Source organism: Mobula hypostoma, chromosome 17 (genome assembly GCF_963921235.1).
Source record: "Mobula hypostoma chromosome 17, sMobHyp1.1, whole genome shotgun sequence".
In the NCBI taxonomy this organism is placed as follows: domain Eukaryota; kingdom Metazoa; phylum Chordata; class Chondrichthyes; order Myliobatiformes; family Myliobatidae; genus Mobula; species Mobula hypostoma.
In genome coordinates, this window is record NC_086113.1 from 1,329,511 (window position 1) to 1,350,840 (window position 21,330).

The following is a 21,330-nucleotide window of genomic DNA, read 5'->3' on the forward strand; positions in this document are numbered from 1 at the left end:
AGCAGACGAGAAAATCTGCAGATGCTGGAAAGCCAAGCAGCTTCGGCATTTGATTATGGCTGATTTATTATCCCTCTCAACCCCATTCTCCTGCCTTCTCCCCATATAATCAAGAACCTATAAACCTCTGCTTTAAATATACTCAATTATTTGGTCTCCATAGCTGACTAGGATTGAATTCCACAGATTCACTACCCTCTCTTCACCTCTGTTCTAAACAGACATTTTTTCTGAGGCTCTGCCCTCTGATCCTTCATCCCCCCCCCCCCCAGTGGAAACATCCTCTCTACAAATGAAGAGTATTCCTTCTGAATACCAGAAAAGCCTTGAGGTGTTAAGTAGATTGTTTCTAATGAAAGGGGCAAGAAATGTATAAATTTTAAACCACAATACTGTTTTCTTCTTTTGCAGTTGAACTTTTCAAGGAATGATTTCACAGTAAATCTTGATGGTACTGTAGATTTGAGTGAGATGAATATGGTAAGTGAATTAGTGGTCCTGATGATTTCCAGCATTTGCAGATGTTCTCATGTTAGTGTTGAATATCACTGTTTAATTCCTGATGATATTGTGGATATGAGTAAGCTGAATAGTGTATGTGAATTAGTGTTGAATATCACTGTTTAAATCCTGATGGTATTGTGGATATGAGTGAGCTGAATAGTGTATGTGAGTTAGTACTGAATATCACTGTTTAATTCCTGATGGTATTGTGGATATGAGTGAGCTGAATAGTGTATGTGAGTTAGTACTGAATATCACTGTTTAATTCCTGATGGTATTGTGGATATGAGTAAGTTGAATAGTGTATGTGAGTTAGTACTGAATATCACTGTTTAAATTCAGAGTATTTTAATATTCGTGCCATTCGAGAGATGCATCACATCCAGCAGCAATTTTCCGCACAGTACTTTAGCAGCAAGTGTAACACTACTACAGCCCCTGCAATCGGGGTTCAGTACCCCCTCCCCACCCCCCAACTGTCTGTAAGGAGTTTGTATGTTCTCCTTGTGACCTGATTGTGTGGGCTTCCTCTCGATGCTCCAGTTTCCTCCCACATGCCATGGGTCCATAGGTTAATTGGTCACATGAATGTACTTGGATGGAGCGGGCTCTTTGGGCGGGAAGAGTGTTCTATCTCTAAATAATAAAGAAATAAATATTAAAGATGGCTTCAGTTCTTTCTGCTCTCGCAAACCTATGCCCTCTTGTTTCAGGCTCCCCTGTCTTGGGGGCAAAGACTATGACGATCCACTTTATCCACATCCCTCCTGATTTTATAAACCAACGTGAGGTTGCCACTCAACTTCACTCCAGACAAAGCAGTCCCCGCCTATTCAGTCTCTCCTTGTAGCTCTTTCTTTTTTGGCCCTACATTGGTCAGGGACGACCACAGATGTTGTGTCCTAGCTGCCTGCATGATACGCAAGCCAGGGCAGTACAATAGGGAGAGCAAGCTGTTGCCCGTGCAGCTGATGAATCTATAGGACTGACAGACACCTATACAGTTTGGCACCAGTGGCATTGCAGCAGTTGGCCAGTCAGTGTTGATCTCAATGTTGGATTGCCTTATAAGACAATATATGATCATAAGACCATAAGATACAGAAGCAGAATTAGGCCATCTGGCAGTTCTGCCATTTCATCATGGTTAATCCAATTTTCCTCTCATCCCCAGTCTCCTGCCTTCTCTCCGTATCTCTTCATGCCCTGACCAATCGAGAATCTATCAACCTCTGCCTTAAATACAAATAAAGATTTGGCCTCCACAGTTGCCTGTGGCAAAGAATTCCACAGATTCACTCTGTCCAAAGAATTTCCTCCTCATCTTTGTTCTAAAAGGATGCCCATCAATTCTGAGGCTGTGTCCTGAACATCCTCCCTCCATCCATTCTGCCAAGGCCTTTCACCATTCGATAGGTTTCAATGAGGCCACCTCTCATTCTTCTGAATAGTGAATACAGACCTACAGCCATCAAACACTTTCTATATGACAAACCATTCTATCCTGGAATCATTTTTGTGAACCTCCTTTGAACTCTCTCCAGTTTCAGCACATCCTTTCTAAGCTAAGGGACTCAAAGCTGTTAACAATACTCCAGGTGAGGCCTTACCAGTGCTTTATAAATTCTCAACATTACATCCTTGCTTTTATATTCTCGTCCTCTTGAAATGCATGCTAACATTGCATTTGCTTTCCTGACCACAGACTGGATCTGCAAATTAACCTTTAGGGAATCCTGTACAAGGATTCCCAAGTTCCTTTGCATCCAAGTTCTTTGTATTTTTTTTCTCCATTTAGAAAATAATCAACCCTTTCACTTCCTCTACCAAAGTGCATGATCATACACATCCGGACACTGTATTCTATCTGCCACCACTTTGCCCATTCTCCTAAACTATCCAAGTCCTTTTGTAGCCTGTCTACTTCCTCAAAACTACCTTCCCCTCCAACTGTCTTCATATCATCTGCAAACTTTGCAACAAAGCCATTGAACATTCAAATCATTGACATTTCACATAAAAAGATTCAGTCCCAGCACAGACCCTGTGGAACACCACCAGTCATTGGCAGCCAACTAGAGAAGGCTCCCTTTATTCCCGCTGTGCCTCCTGCCAATCAGCCACTGCTTTATCCATGCTAGTATCTTTCCTGTAATACCATGGGCTAATAGCTTGTTAAGCAGCCTCATGTATGACAACTTGTCAAAGGCCGCCTGAAAATCCAATTACATGGCATCCACTGATTCACCTTTGTCTATCCTGCTGGTTATTTCCTCAGAATTCCAACAGATGTTTAGGCAAGATTTTTCCTTGAGAAAACCATGCTAACTACAGCCCATTTTATCGTGTGCCTCCAAGTACCCTGATAACTCAATCTTAATAATCGGCTCTAACAGCTTCGTAACCACTAAGGTCAGACTAACGGGCCTATAGTTTCCTTTCTTCTGCCTCTCTCCCTTCTTGAAGAGTGGAGTGACATTTGCAATTTTCCAGTCTTCCAGAACCATTCCAGAATCTAGTAACTCTTGAAAGATCATTACTAATGCCATCACAATCTCTTCAGCCACCTCTTTCAGAACTCTGGGGTGAACATCATCTGGTCCAGGTGACTTATCTGCCTTTAGACCTTTCAGTTTCTCAAACCTTCTCTCTAGTAATGGTAACTTCATACACTTCATGGCCCCTCACACCTGGCACTTCCACCATATTGCTAGTGTCTTGCACAATGAAGACTAATGCATAATATTTATTCAGTTTGTCTGACATTTTGTTGTCTCCTGTACTGTCTCCAGCATTGGTTTCCAGTAGTCTGATGTCCACTTTCACCTCTTCTGCACTTTATGCATCTGAAGAAACTTTTGGTATTCTCTTTAATATTACTGGCTAACTTACTTTTGTATTCTATCTTTGCCTTAATGACTTTTTAGTCACTGTCTGTTGGTATTTAAAAGCCTTCCAATCATCTAACTTCCCATTCATTTTTGCTCTAGTGAATGACCTCTTTTTGGCTTTCACTTCTCTTGTTAGCCACAGTTGTGTCATCTTGACTTTAGAATACGTCTTCCTCTTTTGGGATGTATATATCCTGGGTCTCCCAAACTGTATCCAGAAATTCCAGCCACTGCTGCTTTGCTGTCATCCCTGCCAGTATTATTTTCCAATCAATTCTGGCCAACTCCTCTCTCGTGGCTCTGTAGTTCCTTTTACTTCATTGTAATACTGATACATCTGACTCTAGCTTCTTAAATTTCAGGGTGAATTTGATCTTATAATGATCACTTGCCCATAAGAGTTCTTAAGCTCTCTAATCAATTCTGGTGCATTACAGAACAGACAATCTAGAATAGCTGATCCCCTAGTGGGCTCAACCACAAGCTGTCTCATACACATTCTAGATCTTCCCCCTTCTGGAATCTAGCACCAACCTGATTTATCCAATCTACCTGCATCTTTCTGCCTTTCACGGCTATCTGGTGAAGACAAATATTAGAGCTGTATTGTACATGCATACTTTGACAATAAAATGAAGCTTTGATGTTGAAATTCCCAATGACTATTGGAATATTGCTCTTTTGGTATGCATTTTCTCCCATTGTAACTTGTAGACCTCATCCTTGCTACTGTTTGGGAGTCTGTATGCAACTCCAATAAGGTCTTTTTACCCTTGCAGTTCCTTAGTTCTATCCACAATGATTCAACACGTTCCAGCCCTATGTGACCTCTTTCTAATGATTTTATTTAATTTTTTTTTAACGAACACAGCAATGCCCGCCCTCTCTTTCTTCTCCATCTTTTCAATACGATGTGAATTGTTGGACATTAAGTTCCCAACTATAATCTTATTTCAGCCATAATTCATTGATGCCAACAACATCATACATGCTAATCTGTAACTATGCCACAAGTTCATCTGCCTTGTTCTATATACCGGCACAGGAATTTTGGACTCCAGCTCTGGATTTTACTTGGGGTTTATTCACAAAGCTTTCCCTGTGAGTGGGTATGACTACAAGACAGCAGAGTTTGAGCATTTTCCTTCTAGATGAACTGCCAAGCAATGCTGACAGACCCTATCTGCCCAATGACTGGTTTTAGGGCACCAGTAGCGAGCCTTTACCCCTTCTGTTGGTAGAAACCATTCCACCAGGCTTAGTAACTAAGCCAAAGTCTTGGAGAGAGAGGGAGAGCAGCCAGATGTCTTGGTACATATTGGTACTGATGACATATAACATATAACAATTACAGCATGGAAACAGGCCATCTCGGCCCTTCTAGTCCGTGCCGAACTCTCACTCTCACCAAGCCCCACCGATCTGCACTCAGCCCATAACCCTCCATTCCTTTCCTGTCCATATATCTATCCAATTTAACTTTAAACGACAACATCGAACCTGCCTCAACCACTTCTGCTCTCATCCCTCAAACTCTCAAACTACCCCAAAACCTCCCCATCCCTCAAACTCTCACTCCCCCAAAACCTCCCTGTCCCTTAAACTCTGCCAAAAACCTCCCCATTCCTCAGTCTCACACTCTTCCAAAAGCTGTCCTTCAAACACTCACTCCCCCATACCCTACTCGTCCTTCAAACTTGCACTCCCCAAACCCTCCTTGTCCCTCCAACTTACTCTCCAAAAACCTCCCCATCCCTCAAACTCTCACTCCCCCAAAACCTCCCTGTCCCTTAAACTCTGCCAAAACCTCCCCATTCTTCAGTCTCACACTCCTCCAAAAGCTTTGTCCCACTCACTCCCCCAAACCCTCCTCGTCCCTCAAAATTGCACTGCCCAAAAAATCGCCCCATCGCTCAAAACTTACGCTCCCACACTCTGTCTCTCCTGAAATCTTCTCGCCCTTAACTCACCCACTCAAAACCTCCTTGTCCCTCAACCTCTACCTCCCTCAAAACCTGCCCTCCCTCAAACTCTCTCCTTCAAACCTACTTGTCCCTCCAACTCTCCCTCAAACTCTCTTCCTCCCTCAACTCCCCTTCACGCACTTTTCATGGGAAAGAAAAGCAAAGAGTTCTTGAAAAGAGAATTTAGAAAGCTGAGAAGCAGGATCTACTGGGTAGAAATTTTTGGATTGCTACCTGTAGTGTTGAGGAAATGGGTAGGATGCAGAAGGACTTAGACAGATTAGGAGAATGGGCAAGAGAGTGGTAAATAAAATACAATGTCGGAATGCATGGTGATGCACTTTGGTAGGAGAAATAAATGTGCAGACTATTTTCTAAACAGGGAGAAAATCTAAAACTCTGAGATGCAAAGGCATTTTAAAGTCTTTCTGCAGAACAACCTAAAGGTTAACTTGCAGGTAGAGTCGGTGGTGAGGAATGCAAATGCAATGTTAGCATTCGTTCAAGCAGTCTGGAATACAAGTGCAGGGACCTGAGCTTTCTGGAAGGTTCAGAGGATGTTCGAAAGGATGATTCCAGGAATGAAAGGGTTATCATATGAGGAACATTTGGCTCTGGGTCTGTACTCACTGGAATTTAGAAGGATGAGGGGGGATCTCATTGAAACCTTTTGAATGTTGAAAGGCCCAGACAGAGTAGATGTGGAAAGGATGTTTCCCATGGTGGAGGAGTCTAGGACAAGAGGGCACAGCCTCAGGATAGAGGGACATCTATTTAGAACAGAGATGCGGGTAAATTTCTTTAGTCAGAGGGTGGTGAATTTGCAGAATTTATTACCATAGGCGGCTGTGGAGACCAGGTTGCTGGGTGTATGTAAGGCAGAGCTTGATAGGTTCTTGATTGGACATGGCATCGAAGGTTATGGGGGAGAAGGCCGAGCAGTGGGGCTGAGGAGTGGAAAAAAGGATCAGACATGATCCTTGATAGCCAAATAACCTAATTCTGCTCTTATGTCTTAGGGTCACATGCGAACGCCACATGCTGGACTTGGTTGTCAGAGGCTATTTGAGATGCAGGCCATTGGGAGCATTTAATAGATAGGGGGAGCTTAGCTGGGGGTAGTGAAGATATGACAACGTTAAGGAACCTCTTAGTGTTTAAGCCCTCCCTAATGAAAATGTGGAGGGGACGGGTAGAGAAATGAAGTAAATTGGCATGGATTTAGTCTGAAGGTGAGTGTTAGAATATCCACATGGACCGAAGGCCTGTGTCCTTGCTCTGTATCTCTAACTGGGACCTGAATTTGCTGCTTTTGTCTGTTGTCCCGTGTGAAACTTAAACCCATCACCCCTACTTTCAACTACAGCCCATCAATGATCCCTCCTCACCAATGGATGAGGTCTTTGGAGATTCTGTTGCCGTTTTCTGCAGCTCTGGATTTCTACTGGATGGGGTTGCAAGCCCCTCGTCCTTTTGCAGCTGGGTTTGCAATAATTATTACTTAAATTATGTCCTGATGAAGGGTCTCAGCCCAACGCATTGACTGTTTATTGTCCTGGAGAGGTACTGCCTGACCTGCTGAGTTCCTCTGTATTGCCTGAATTACTTACAGAGAGAGAGGAGTGGGAATCACCAGGAAATACTGAAACCAAACAGATAGAGAATATTTTTTGGCAGAATAATTTCCTAACACTGCACTGAAAATCTGCCTCTCCTTTCCCTTTGAAGGATCCTAAACTACAGAGCCTGGTATCGAGGTTGACTTGTTGCAGCCCTGTTGACAGATTGAGGGCCGAGCAGCTGATAGAGGACGACTATTTTCAGACGATTAAAACCGACTCCATTCAGGAAGCTAGTACTTCGATACTTGAGGAGAACCATGCAACCAGCATCCTTGTCAATGAAATCAATTCAGAGCTGCCTGTTAAAAAGACAACAGAAAACCTTCCCTGAATTTGTTTCACATTCCATTTTCAATATTTGCGTCAGTAAAGGTTGGCTTCATCCAGGGCTTAAGATGACTTGTTAGGTTTAGCAAAAGTTTATGTAGAACATAAGATGTCGTTTCATGGTAATATAACTTTGTGGATATGTTTTTTTTCTGTGAATAACAGCAGTGAAGTTTTTATTTCATTTTTTTTCATCTTTGGATTGTTACTTAATTTGAGAAAAATACATTTTCTGCAAAAAACATGGCCAGAGTTCAATGGGTGATTTTTTTTTCTTTGAAAATAGTCATTTGTAAGGTAAAGCCAGGTACCATTTGGGATGTTGGTGACGTGATCATTTCCACAATGAGATGAAACATTCTTTTTCATGGCCTGCACGCAGGTGAGTTGATTTGGTAGTTTCTCAGGGCACAGCCTGTGCAGAGAAAAGTGCATCACCTTCAAGTGTTCTGACTGACCAAGGGAGAAAGTTTAAACCTATATATACTGTACAACCACTGAACCAACATCTTAATACAAAACAAAACCAACTGATCAAAGTTGAGGAGGAAGAAAAACTAAATAAAATTATTTTATAAGGAAAATTATATTCATCCCATTTGGTGAAGGTTTGCTTGTTCAGACAGCCTTTCAGTTTTAACAATACACCAAATAAAGAATTAAAATGTTCTCATTGCTGTGATGACATCAATAAAATCTTGTGTGCCTGTGGTCTATCATGATAAGTGGTATAACAGGAGTAAACCTGTACCAGGTAATGTTTAGCTCAGGTGTAAAAGGTTCCTAACAAGTGGTAGGAACAGCAGTTAGCAAGTAAACATGCAGGAGAGTGTTAATGGCAGCTGAAGGTCATGATTGAGAATGAAAGATTACAAGTTAGGGACAAATACCAGAGCATCACTGTATTATCACTGAAAAATGATTTTGGCTTTCAAGGCATAAAACAATTTTTCAGAAAATCTCAGGCTAGGAACACCAGTAATTCCAGCCTAAACTCTTTATGCAGGTAGATCAGACCAATGCTATGAGTCAGTGACTGAGGTGTCAATGTTCACCTTTTCACTGAAATCACCCTTTTTGGTTTGGAAACTTTTTTTCGATGATCATTCAAGAGAGAGGTGGGCTTCGCAGTCTGCGTCAGCAGTTAGTCATCCATCCCTGATTTCACTTTGAGAAGGCACTGGTGAGCTGCCACTTTCAACTGCGGTAGTCCTTGGGGAGTAGTCCACAGTGCAGTTGGGTGTGGGTACAGGGTATACCCAGAGTGCCCTTGGGTGCGGGTACTGCGGAGCCGTGGATCGATGTGGGTGCTCTTCTTGGCAGCAGCAGAGCAGTTGGAAACACAGTAACTGGCTGTCAGTGTGGTTATGAGGTGTGGGATGTCAGTGTAAAGTGGCAGTGAATGGGTAGATGTGTTCTGAGCATGTGAGGTGGGTGGAAGTGACAGTGGGTTGGGGTGTTGATCAGCCTTTCTGCTTGGGGAAAGTGACTGCTTGAATCTGGTGGTCCTGAAGTAGCATCTTCCCGGATGGGAGTGAGAGAGATAGTTCATGAGCAGGTTGGATAGGATACTTCATGATGTTACTGGCCCTTTCCCAGCACCTTTTTGTACATACAGCATGTTCTTTGACTTTAGTTTGCCTGAACATTGGACCCTTACCCCACAGAACGTCATCTGATTACAGATGCGTTGGGAATGCTACACATCACTGTAGGAGGACCACCGGCTACTTACAGTCCTGGTGAAGGATCTCAGAACCTGCTGAATTTCTCCAGCATTTCATCTTGTGTTTCTCTGGATTTCTTGCAACGGCAGAATCTTTTGTGTTTATGATCAACTATAGAGTGTGTTGCTTCAGAGGAAAGATAGGCACCGTTGAAGATAGCATACAGTCAGTGCCTTCCTCGTCCTCCTGCATCACTTCCAACCCATCCATAACATCTTCAGATGACAAAATTCACATTTCTCTCCTCACTCCGTTTCATAGCCAAAAGACACAGCTGCATGAGGCCATTCAGCCTGTTAAGTCTCCACCTCCATGATGCTGCTGGCTGATTTATTATCCCTTTCAACCCAACTTTCCTACCTCCTCCCTGCCTAATCAAGAACCTATCATCCTCCACTTTAAATATACTAAATGACTTGGCCTCCACAGCTGTCTGTGGCAATGAATTCCACAGGTTCACCACCCTCTGACTAAAGAAATCGCTCCTCATCTCTGTTTGAAATGGACATCCCTCTGGTCCTGGACTCTTCCACTATAGGAAACATCCTCTCCACATCCACTCTAGGCCTTTCAATATTTGATAGGTTTAAATGAGATCATTCACGCAATTTGAGAAGGAGAAGCTAAAGTCAGATGTATCAGTACTACAGTGGGGTAAAGAGGCATGAAAGAGGATCTGGCTAAATTTGATTGGAAGGGGACATTAGTAGGGATGACAGCTGAGCAGCAATGGCTTGAGTTTCTGGGAGCAATTCTGAAGACACAGGATAGATACCTCCCAATTAAGAAGTAGTATTCTTAAGGCAAGATGCCACAACAGTGGCTGACAAGGGAAGTCAAAGGTAGTATAGAAACAAAAGAAAAGGCATATAATAGAGTAAAAATTAGCAGGGTTAGAAGATTGTGACACTTAAAAGCCAACTGAAGGCAATTTAAAAAGCCATGGGGGGTGTGGAATATGAATTATGAAGGTAAGCTAGCCAACAATATCAAAGAGGACACCAAATTTTTTTAACAAATGAAGTGTAAAAGAGGCGAGAGTGGATATTGGACTGCTGGGAAATGATGCTGGAGAGGTAGTAATGGGGGATAACAAAATGCGGGCAAATAATTCTGTATTTTGCATCAGTCTTTACTGTGGAAGACACAATGTTGAAAGTTCAAGAGTGTCACGGAGCAGACATTGACACCAAAAGTTTCCGTTAGTAGGGAGAAGGTACTTGGGAAGCCGAAGGTAGATAAGTCAGCTGGACTATTTGGACAAACAACACACAAAATGCATCATCTATAGAAAAGAGTACAGTTGATGTTTTGGGCTGAGACCCCCCATCAGGACCCTGTACTCTTTTCCACAGATGCTGCCTGGCCTGCTGAGTTCCTCCAGCATTTTGTATGTGTTACTTAGATTTCCAGAATCTGCAGATCTTCTCTTGTTTGTGATTGGACTATTTAGACTACACCCCAGGGTTCTGAAAGAGGTGGCTGAAGAGACTTTGGAGGCATTAGTAATGATCTTTCAAGAATCACTAGATTCCGGAATTGTTCCAGAGGAATGGAAAATTGCAAATGTCACTCCACTCTTCAAGAAGAGAGGGAGGTAGAAGAAAGAAAATTCTCAGCCAATTTGCCTGACCTCAGAGGCTGGGAAGATGTTGGAGTGATTGTTAAGGATAAGGTTTCAGGGAACTTGGAGGCACGTGATAAAATAGGCCATAGTCAGCAAGGTTTCCCTGAGGGAAAATCTTGCTTGACAAATCTGTTGGAATTCTTTGCGGAAATAACAAGCACAGTCGACAAAGCAGAATTGGTGGAAGTTGTGTGCTTAGATTTTCAGAAGGCCTTTGCCAAGGCGCCACACATGAAGTTGCTTCATGTGCAGCGTGCTATTACAGGATAATATCACGCCGATAATACAAGATAAGTGCCCGTGATATTACAGGAAAGATACTAGCATGGATAGAGCACTGGCTGATTGGCAGGAAAGTAAAGAGTGGGAATAAAGGGTTCCTTTTCTGGTTGGCTGCCGTGACTAGCAGGGGGTCTGTGTTATGGTCTATTGTCTTATTCTTCTAAAGACCAGTGAGCACAGGCCCAGACTGTCAAACCTGGCAGGTGACGTCTCAGCACCAGGAGGTCAAAGATGAAGGCATCCCATAATCACTCACTGCAGTAAATCATTGGACAGGCTATATACTGGAGATGGTGGTTATCATACAAAGTAGCTATTAGCTTGAGTAATGATTCAGTATCTCACATTCTGTAAACTCTAATCACATGTTTGGGACTTGCAAATCCACATGAATAAATGATCATTATATTGTCGTCTCTGTTGCGCAAACGCCAGTTCACTCAACTCCGCCATTGTCAGAGGCCAAATTTCCTCTGCCCCTGTACCATCAACAAAACAACAACCGATCTGCTGGAGGAACTCAGTGGGTCAGGCAACTCTGGCGGGTAAAAGAATTGTAAAAATATTTCAGGTATAAAGCCTGCCTTATGTCTCCTGGCCATACTCCCAGACTCAGGGATTTGATCCTGATATTCTTGTCCACGTGATCCTGACCATACTCCCAGACTCAGGGATCTGATCCTGATATTCTTGTCCACACAGCTCCCGCACACTCCCAGATCACAGATCTGATCCTGACTCCCAACCACACTCCCAGATTCATGGATCAGATCCTGATATCCTCATCCACACGGCTCCTGACCACACTCCCAGATCACAGATCTGATCCTGACTCCCGGCCACACTCCCAGATTCACGGATCTGATCTTGACTTCCAACCACACTCCCAGATCACGGATCTGATCCTGACTCCTGGCCACACTCCCAGATTCACGGATCTGATCCTGATATCCTCATCCACACGGCTCCTGACCACACTCCCAGATCATGGATCTAATCCTGACTCCTGACCACACTCCCATTCTCACAGATCTGATCCCGATATCCTCATCCACACGACTCCTGACCACATTCCCAGATCACAGCTCTGATCCTGACCCCCAACCACACTCCCAGACTCATGGATCTGATCCTGATATTCTCATCCACACAACTCCTAACTACACTCTCAGATCATGGATCTGATCCCGACCCCCAACCACACTCCCGGATCACAGACCTGATCCTGATATCCTCGTCCACAGACACTGGTCCTCATTTTTAAAATTCTCAACAGCCATCAAATTGATCCAAGCTCTTGCTTCTTCCCAAGTCCCACAGCAACAGACCTCCCAGATGTTCGATATCACCGTCCATCTTTTAAGCCCTCCTCTCTTGCAGACCCTCCCACCTTGGGTACCAGAGATGTAGAGTCCAGTAGTCCCTCCCTACACCAACCACCCTCCCAATTTTTCCACTTAGTCCTTAAAGCTGCATTCTTGACCAAACATTTGTCCAACTATATCCTGATGTCATTCAGCCTTAACTTTTGTTGGATTAAAATACATCTGTTACTTGAAAAAGGCAACAACATGTTGGAGCATCCACACCAGGACCATCAAACTCAAAAACAGTTACTTTTCCCAAACAGTAAGGCTGATCAACCCACCCCTCCACGCCCACCACCACAACTTTATCATTTCCTGTCAGTCACCTTATGTACAGACTCCTGTGCCTAGCCTCACTTCATGAACATAAAATCGATGTATGTATACAAGCTATCTTATGCACTCATGGTTATTATGTGTTTGTATTATTATGGTGTTATGTGTTTTTTGTGCTGCATTGGATCTAAAGTAACAATTATTTCGTTCTCCTTTCCACCTGTGTACTGGAAATGACATTGATCAATTCTGAATCCTGAAATGCTGGAAACACTTATCAGGTCACTTAGTGTCTGAGGGGAGAGAAACAGAGTGAATGTTTCAGCTCAGTGCCATTTCAGCCGAACGATAATGAGTGGTGATGTGTATCACATGACCTTTAGGTGACATTAACTGTGCAGCTGCTAGGAGATTTGAAAATAAGTTTGACCATGCAGGAAGTCACTAATCTTGGACAATGGTCACGTCCTTGGGGTTTGGCTCGTCATGTTGGCCCTGACAGCTGTCCTTTGTCGTTGTCGCTTGACTATTTCCTGGAGAGTTTCCAAGCCCCTGAGATACAACCATAAGATATTGCAGCAGAATTTGGCCATTCGGCCCATCGAGTATGCTCCACTATTTAATATTTGATCGGTTTCAATGAGATCCTCTCTCATTCTTCTACACTCAGGCTCAGAGCCATTAAATGCTTCTCACACATTAACCCTTTAATTCACAGAACATAGAACAGTACAGCACAGGAACAGACCCCTCGGCCCTCAATGTTGAGCAGATGGCTAACTAAACAAATCTCTTCTGTCTACACAATGTCTATATCCTTCCATTTTCATCACATTCAAATGCTTATCTAAATGTCTCTTAAAAGTCCCTAATGTTTCTGCCTCTACCACCACCCCAGGCAGCACATTACAGGCATCCTCCACTCTGTGTTGTGATGACAAATCAAGTTATCAGAAGATTGATGCTGATCAGAGAGATAAGGGAGACAATGGAGAAACATTCAAAATGCTAATAAGAGAGAAGAGAGAGTTTAAACGAGAAAGAAACACATTTCAGATATTGACAGACCAATCGCTTTGAACCTGAGCTGTTTGAAGTTTGATGGACAGGCAATACCCCAGCAGGGGGATAAAAAGAACAGGTTCGCTAAGGCATGACACACACCACGAGATCACGAGACCCTGGAAGAGCGGTGTGCCCCCACAAGTTGGTGGGTGTTGGAGGTCTGGTTCGAGGGAACCGACCATAGACTGACAGGGTGAAAAGGGACGATCGGCGGGAACCTGGTGTGTGTGTCCGCCCTTGCCTGGGTGCCGGGTTCACCACGGAAGAATGGTCGTATCCGGAACAGAGGGGTCACAGTCAGTGACCACAGAAGACATAAAAGGGTTCGCCCGAAAGCTAACTGCGAAGAACATCAAAGGTCTGTTTGAATCAAAATTTGCATTCTCTCTCTCTCTCTCCAACGGCACAACAGCGATTACTGCGAACTGTCCTAAGCTGAACTGAGCTCTGCGTCAATTGAGACTGATCATTTTACCCCTAGACTGTGATAGAGCTTGGTTGATTCCTATTACCCTAGTTCTGTGTACATGTGTGTTTTATCATTGCTAACCTGTTGCATTTATATCCGTACGATTAGAGTACTGTGTTACTTATTTCTTTAATAAAACTATTAGTTTCTGTTAACCAGACTCCAACTAAGTGGTCCATTTCTGCTGGTTTGGCAACCCAGTTACGGGGTATGTAACGTAAGTGGGCATCTCGTCCACGATTTTGAACGCCAAATTTGGGACTGGGTAAATTGATTGGGTTAAAATTCCCAAAAGAAAGAAAGGGCAAACAGCAGAAATGGAGATTGAGGAATTTCTAAAGGCACCAACCTTGGAGGCATTAGAGGATGCCAGGAAATCAGAATTGGCAACTGTGGCCAAACGGTTGAATCTTTTTAAGGGGAAGTCGACAATGAGGAGAGTGGAGATGCACAAAGCTGTCATAGAGCATTATGTATCTAAAGGTGCATTTCCCCAAGGGGAGTCGGAGGTGATATCTATTGGAAAACCTGGTGGAGACGCAGTACAGCTGCAGATGGAAAAATTGAGACTCGAGCACGAGTTCCGGTTAAAACAGCTGGAGCGAGAAGAGAGGGACAGGCAGTTGGACCGAGAAGAGAGGGACCGGCAGTTAGAACGAGAAGAGAGACAGAAACAGAGGGAAAGGGAATTTGAGCTGGAGAAGTTAAGGATGATGCTAGCGCAGGGGCCCATGCCGAACCAAGGTGGAGGGTTCAGGGCGACCCAGGAGGTTAGGCTGGTTCCCCCATTTGAGGAGGCCGTTGTTGATCAGTACTTTCTCCATTTTGAAAAAGTCGCTGCAAGTCAGGATTGGCCGAGGGATAAGTGGGCTGTTTTGCTTCAGAGCGTACTTAAAGGAAAAGCTCAACAAGCTTACTCGGCATTGTCTGCAGAAGATGTCCAGAGGTATGATGTGGTGAAAGAAGCTATACTCAGGATTTATGAGTTGGTCCCGGAGGCATACCGGCAGGGGTTATGGAATGCGAGGAAGCAGTGGGGCCGCATGTATTTAGAGTTTGCCAGTGAGATGCAGATGTATTGTGAGTGTTGGTGCGCCTCGAAAGGGGTCAATGGGGATTATGACAGACTGCTACAGCTAATACTGATTGAGCAGTTTAGAGGTTGTGTCCCTGAAGGTACGAGACCCTATCTAGATGAGAAAGAGGCAGAAACCTTAGCCGCAACTGCTAAATTAGCGGATGAATACGCGTTAACGCACAAAGCGAAGTTTACCCCGAGTAAAAACTATCAGAAGGGTAGTCAAGAGGGCGGAGAGAGTCCACCAGAAAAGTCAGAAAGTAAGCCAGGGACTAGCGAGAAGGATAAGGAAAACCAGGAGCAGTTTGGTAAGAAGTCTCCTGGGGTCGTATGCTATAATTGTGGGAAAGCCGGTCACTTTGCATCCAGGTGCTTTGCCCCAAAGGAGATGGGGAAAGGAAAAACGACAGTTCCGACTGGCTGTATTGAGCTGGCAAACAAACCGCTAGGGGAGAAGAGGTCTGATAGAGTTCAGGAAGGGCGCGAGAAGTTTATCTCGGCCAGATGGGTGTCGGTGAAGGAGGGGTTAAACCCAGCTCCAGTACAGATCTGGAGACACACTGGAGTTTGTCAGTCATTGATCTTAAAGAGTGTGTTAGACTTTAGTTCAGACACCCAGACTGGGGAGGTCAGGGTGATAAAAGGCATTGGGAAAGGGACTGAAGCAGTACCTTTGCACCAGATATAACTAAAAAGCGACTTGGTCTCCGGACTGGTCACGATAGGGGTGAAGACCGAACTACCGATGGAAGACGTGGAGGTCTTACTCGGTAATGACCTTGCCGGCGGAGAGGTGTACCCAGCAGTAAGATTGACAAGCCAGCCTGCCAGCATTGAGGCCCCGCCCATGGACTCGCAGGCTTATCCCGTTTGCGCAGTGACTTGGCGCATGTCCAGAAAGGTTACCGAAGTGAATATAGATTTAGCTGAGACGTTTTTACCAGCCTTGTACCAGGAGGGCTTAGAAAGTGAGAAAGGGCGTAGTGAAACAGAAGTTGAGGTAGACTTATTATTAGCAAGGAAGGAATTTATACAGGCACAGGAATGAGACGAGGAGCTGATGGTCTTGGCGGAGACAGCTCTCTCCGAAGCAGCATTAAAAAGGGAGCCAGTGGGCTATTATGTGAAGGAGGGAGTACTAATGAGGAAATGGAGACCATGTACCATACCCACAGATGAGGAATGTTGGGTGGTACACCAGGTGGTAGTGCCAAAAATTTATAGGGGCGAGATTCTTAACCTGGCCCACAAGATACCCCTCGGTGGACATTTTGGGGTGAGGAAGGCAGTCAATAGAATCATGAAAGAGTTTTACTGGCCGCACAGGAGGAAGGATGCTATTGAGTATTGTAGTCGTGAACCAACACAGCCTATTGATATGCTAACAGCTTGCCACAATAAGACAGCAGACCTAGTCGGTGTTATCACGAAAATTAATGAGGCTAGGGTGCCACCTGATAAGGGGAAAAACCTATTTTGAAAAGATAAGTATGGTGCTGACCAGATGGGAGAATTCTATTGTTTTGGCCAACTTTGCTGATGAGTTCTCTCACTTAACGTCCGAACAGAGCGAGCCACTGATAAAGCTAATTAACCGGCACGCACACATATGTCCGAATGTCCCGAGGTGATGCAAAGTGTTGTTTTCACATCAGGTCAGCCTAGTAAGCAACACCCCTACAGGATGATTAATTCAGGGACAAAAAGGCTAAGGAACGCAGAAGCGTATATTGACGATTTAGTGGTCTGGAGTGACACGTGGGAAGAGCACATTGTGGCAGTAGAGGAACTGCTTAAAAAGCTGTTTGAAGCCAGCCTGACAGTGAACCTCGCAAAAAGTGAATTCGGCCACATTAAGGTCACTTATATGGGATTTGTGGTAGGACAGGGGCAGCTGGCTCCAATGCAGGCTAAGGCGCGGGCTATCTCTGAAGTCCCCACCCCGACAGACAAGAGAGCCCTGATAAGGTTCTTGGGGATGGTGGGGTACAATCGGAAGTTTTGCAAAAACTTTGCGGATATTACCCTCCCTCTTACTAAGCTCTTGCCAAAGAATGCTAAGTTTGTGTGGGACAACCTTTGTTATATTTGTCCGGGACGGAAACCACTGAGAATTTACACTGATCATAACCCAGTAGTGTTTTTGGGCACTATGAAGGATAAAAAGAAAAGGTTGCTAAGTTGGAGCCTGGTCTTAGAGGAACTTGATACTAAAAGAAAATAAAAGGAACGGAAAATGTGATTGCTAACTGTCTGTCAAGGTGTTGAAAACTAAGTTCTCTGTATTAGCCGAATAGCTGATGACCATGTATATTAGTGTGTATCTAATAATGTACTCATGCCCATAATTTTTACCCCAGTAAAAATCCTTTGAAGGATAGGGGTGTGACGACAAACCAAGTTATCAGAAGATTGATGCTGATCAGAGATAAGGGAGACAATGGAGAAACATTCAAAATGCTAATAAGAGAGAAGAGAGAGTTTAACGAGAAAGAAACACATTTCAGATATTGACAGACCAATTGCTTTGAACCTGAACTGTTTGAAGTTTGATGGACAGGCAATACCCCAGCAGGGGGATAAAAAGAACAGGTTCGCTAAGGCATGACACACACCACGAGATCACGAGACCCTGGAAGAGCGGTGTGCCCCCACAAGTTGGTGGGTGTTGGAGGTCTGGTTCGAGGGCATAGACTGACAGGGTGAAAAGGGACGATCGGCAGGAACCTGGTGTGTGTGTCCGCCCTTGCCTGGGTGCCGAGTTCACCGTGGAAGAACGGTCGTATCCGGAACGGAGGGGCACAGTCGGTGACCACAGAAGACATAAAAGGGTTCGCCCGAAAGCTAACGGCAAAGAACATCAAAGGTCTGTTTGAATCAAAATTTGCACTCTCTCTCTCTCTCCAACTGCACAACAGCGATTACTGCGAACTGTCCTAAGCTGAACTGAACTCTGCGTCACTTGAGACTGATCATTTTACCCCTAGACTGCGATAGAGCTTGGTTGATTCCTATTACCATAGTTCTGCATACATGTGTGTTTTATCATTGCTAACCTGTTGCATTTATATCTGTACAATTAGAGTACTGTGTTACTTATTTCTTTAATAAAACTTTATTAGTTTCTGTTAACCAGACTCCAACTAAGTGGTCCATTTCTGCTGGTTTGGCAACCCAGTTACAGGGTACGTAACAGTGTGTAAAAAAAAAATACTTGACCCTCACATCTTTGAAATTGCCCCCTCTCATCTTAAGTGCATGCTCTTGGGTATTAGGTATTTCAACCTGGGAAAAGATGCTGTCTGTCTACCTTATTTGTATCTCTCTCATAATTTTATAAACCTCTATCTGATCCCCCCTCTGCTCTGCCACTCCAAAGAAAACATTCCTGACATCATTCTGACGCTGGCTAACTGAATGAATGAAATGGGATCCTGTCTTGGTGGATGAAGCACAGCTGATGACTGATGTCAACAGAATGTTGGGTCAGTGGAAGTTTCCTTATGGTCACAAATGGGCAAAATGCAACACAATGCTGTCAGTTGTTCAAATGGCGAACTGCCTTGAGTCCTGATTTTCCAGTACCACAAACGTATACATACACTGAAACTCCATCAGCAGAACCAATATAGTGTGTGTCATTTGTTGTTTGTGGAACCATGCTTTGTGTGAAAACATTGCTAGGATGGTCTATGCAAAACTTTTGTTAGAATTTCAAAAGTAAATCGCGTGCTATGAAAAACTTTTGATATTCTCAAGAAAGGCCAAAAGCTTACTGTACAATTTTTGGTTCGGTAAATTTGGCAGAGAGCACTACAGTACAGATATAGGCCATTCAGCCCATTTACAATGCCCGCCTGGTTTTCTGCCAGTTTCAATCGACCTGTACCTGGACCATGACCCTCCATACCTCTCTCTTCCATGTACCTATCCAAACTTTTCTCAAATGTTGCAATTGACCTTGTATCTATCTTGAATATTATAGCTGAACCCAGACCCACCATTCCCACTGCCAGTGCATTCCTTGCTCATACCACGCTCTTAGTGAAGATGTTCCCCCTCAGATTTGCCTTAAACAGAATCATAGAGCACTATAGTATATTCCTTTGGCATCAGCAACTTCATCATTGCCTTCAGTTTGGTGAACCAGATCCTCAGAAATTACTTGTCCACAAGACATAAAAAGCTGTTCAGCCCATCGAGTTAGCTCTGCCAGTTGGTCATGGCTGATTAATTATCCCTCTTAACGCCATTGTCTTGCCTTCTCCCTGTAACGTTTGACTCCCTGACTAATCAAGAACCTATCAATCTCTGCTTTAAATATACTCAATGACTTAGCCTCCACAGCACTCTATGACATTGATTTCCACAGATTCACCACCCTCTGGCTAAAGAAATTCCTCCTCATCTACATTCTAAATAGACACCCCTCTATTTTGAGGCTGTGCCCTCTAGTCTGAGACTCCCCCACTACAGGGAACAGTCTCTCCATGTCCACTCTATCTAGGCCTCTTAATAAGACAAGGAACCTGTAAGGTTGGTGATAAATGTTCTCATCTCCTGAATGGATTTCTAAATGGGCACTTGGAATTGGTCTCTGGAGTTGATGCCAATTGTCAGGTGTCCTGGCAGCCCCTCATTTCCCTTGATAAAGTTAACGCACAATGAGATCAGTTTTGAATACAGAGCTGAAAGTCACTTTAGGCTGACTTCAGAAACATGTTCATTCTAATAATTGTGTGGAGGGTGGGTCCATTAAACTGTACTGCTTCCAGTAACAATAGATCAATCTCACAATTCTCCCAGCAAGAAGATTCATTCTCATCTGTTGGTACCACCGAACTGGACTGATTTCCTCCTGATTTTAGCAATGCTTCCTGACCAGGCAGCCAGTTAATCTTCATTTTGTAACAATGATGTATTGTTGAGGTTTACAATGATTACATGAGGAAGGTTGTAAGAAAGCACTTGCTGCTGTCGACCTCGATCCTATACGTTCAGACTGCTACCTAATTCCACCAGCCCTCAACAGCTACCTTGAAACAATCCAAAGCACTGCTAATGCAAGATAACCTTGGCTAGATGACAGAAATTAATAAAACCAGGAGAGAATTCCATCAATTTCAATAAAGTGAAATTATGCAAGTCCCAATACATTCTTACTGAACAAAAGTGAAAATGCAGAGCATCCATCTGTGTCCTGTCCTCTGTTCCCAGAAACTGCCACGTTTGAAATGAGAATGAATGGAGCTGAGATTTTTCCATTGATATTGCATCTGCGAAGGCGTGGACAGAGCTGACTAGTTCATCTGCTGGGCCAACAGTGATCACTTCAACAGCAGTATCACCATGGTAATAATCAAACAGTTTGTCTTGACTTATCGATCATGTTTACCATCATTAAGAAATTCTAAGCTTTGAATTTTTCATTATTGTAATGACAGCTGCTGTCGAAGGTGGATCTGGATTTTCTCCCGGACAGCTGCCTGCAGTTGGTGTTGGGAATTGGAAAATTCAGTAGGAAGGCCCTGCTGTGGCCATGCCCTCAAAATAAGAGAAGCAACATCCTGATGAAGGGTCTCGGCAGGAATTGTCAACTGTTTATTTTCCTCCGTAGGTACTGCCTGGCCTGCTGAGTTCCTCCAGCATTTTGTGCGTGTTACTTTGGATTTCCAGCATCTGCAGAGTGTCTTGTGTTTAACGGAGCGGTGGGACTGTGTGGCTGAACCCTCTAAGCTTCAGCCCCAGCTGATACAGGAGACAGTGCCAGCCGCAGGGAGGAGGGGTGGTGTGCTGCTCCAACATGGTTGCCCAAGGTCTGTAGAGAGCACAGCTGACAACCCTTGTCGACTTCACCTGATTCTCCAGCCCTGGAGTGTCTGTGGCAGCAACCGCCCTGCTGAACTTCTGCTCTGCTTTGACAGCAGCCCATTCCAATCCGATATTCACCACTCAGACACACAACCATAAGATATAGGAGCAGAATTAGGCCATTCGGCCCATTGACTCTGCTCCACAATATAGAGCATAGAACAGTACATTACAGTACAGGCCCTTTGGCCAACAATGTCATGCTGACTCTTTAACCTACTCCAAGATCAATGTAACCCTCCCCTCCCTCATAGCCCTCC

General features: G+C 44.1%; 1 protein-coding gene and 1 long non-coding RNA gene across 3 annotated transcripts in view; one reads left to right on the forward strand and one right to left on the reverse strand.

The window, feature by feature from the left end:
* LOC134357664 (serine/threonine-protein kinase 31-like) overlaps positions 1 to 7,462 on the forward strand; it is a 136,775-nt gene extending 129,313 nt beyond the window's left edge. The window contains exons 21-22 of the mRNA XM_063069284.1: positions 412 to 480; positions 7,088 to 7,462. Coding sequence (XP_062925354.1) covers positions 412 to 480; positions 7,088 to 7,312 — 294 coding nt within the window. The 3' untranslated portion in view covers positions 7,313 to 7,462. The remainder of the gene's footprint in view (positions 1 to 411; positions 481 to 7,087) is intronic.
* Positions 1 to 21,330, reverse strand: part of LOC134357665 (uncharacterized) — a 57,975-nt gene that overhangs the window by 27,001 nt on the left and 9,644 nt on the right. The window lies entirely within an intron of this gene.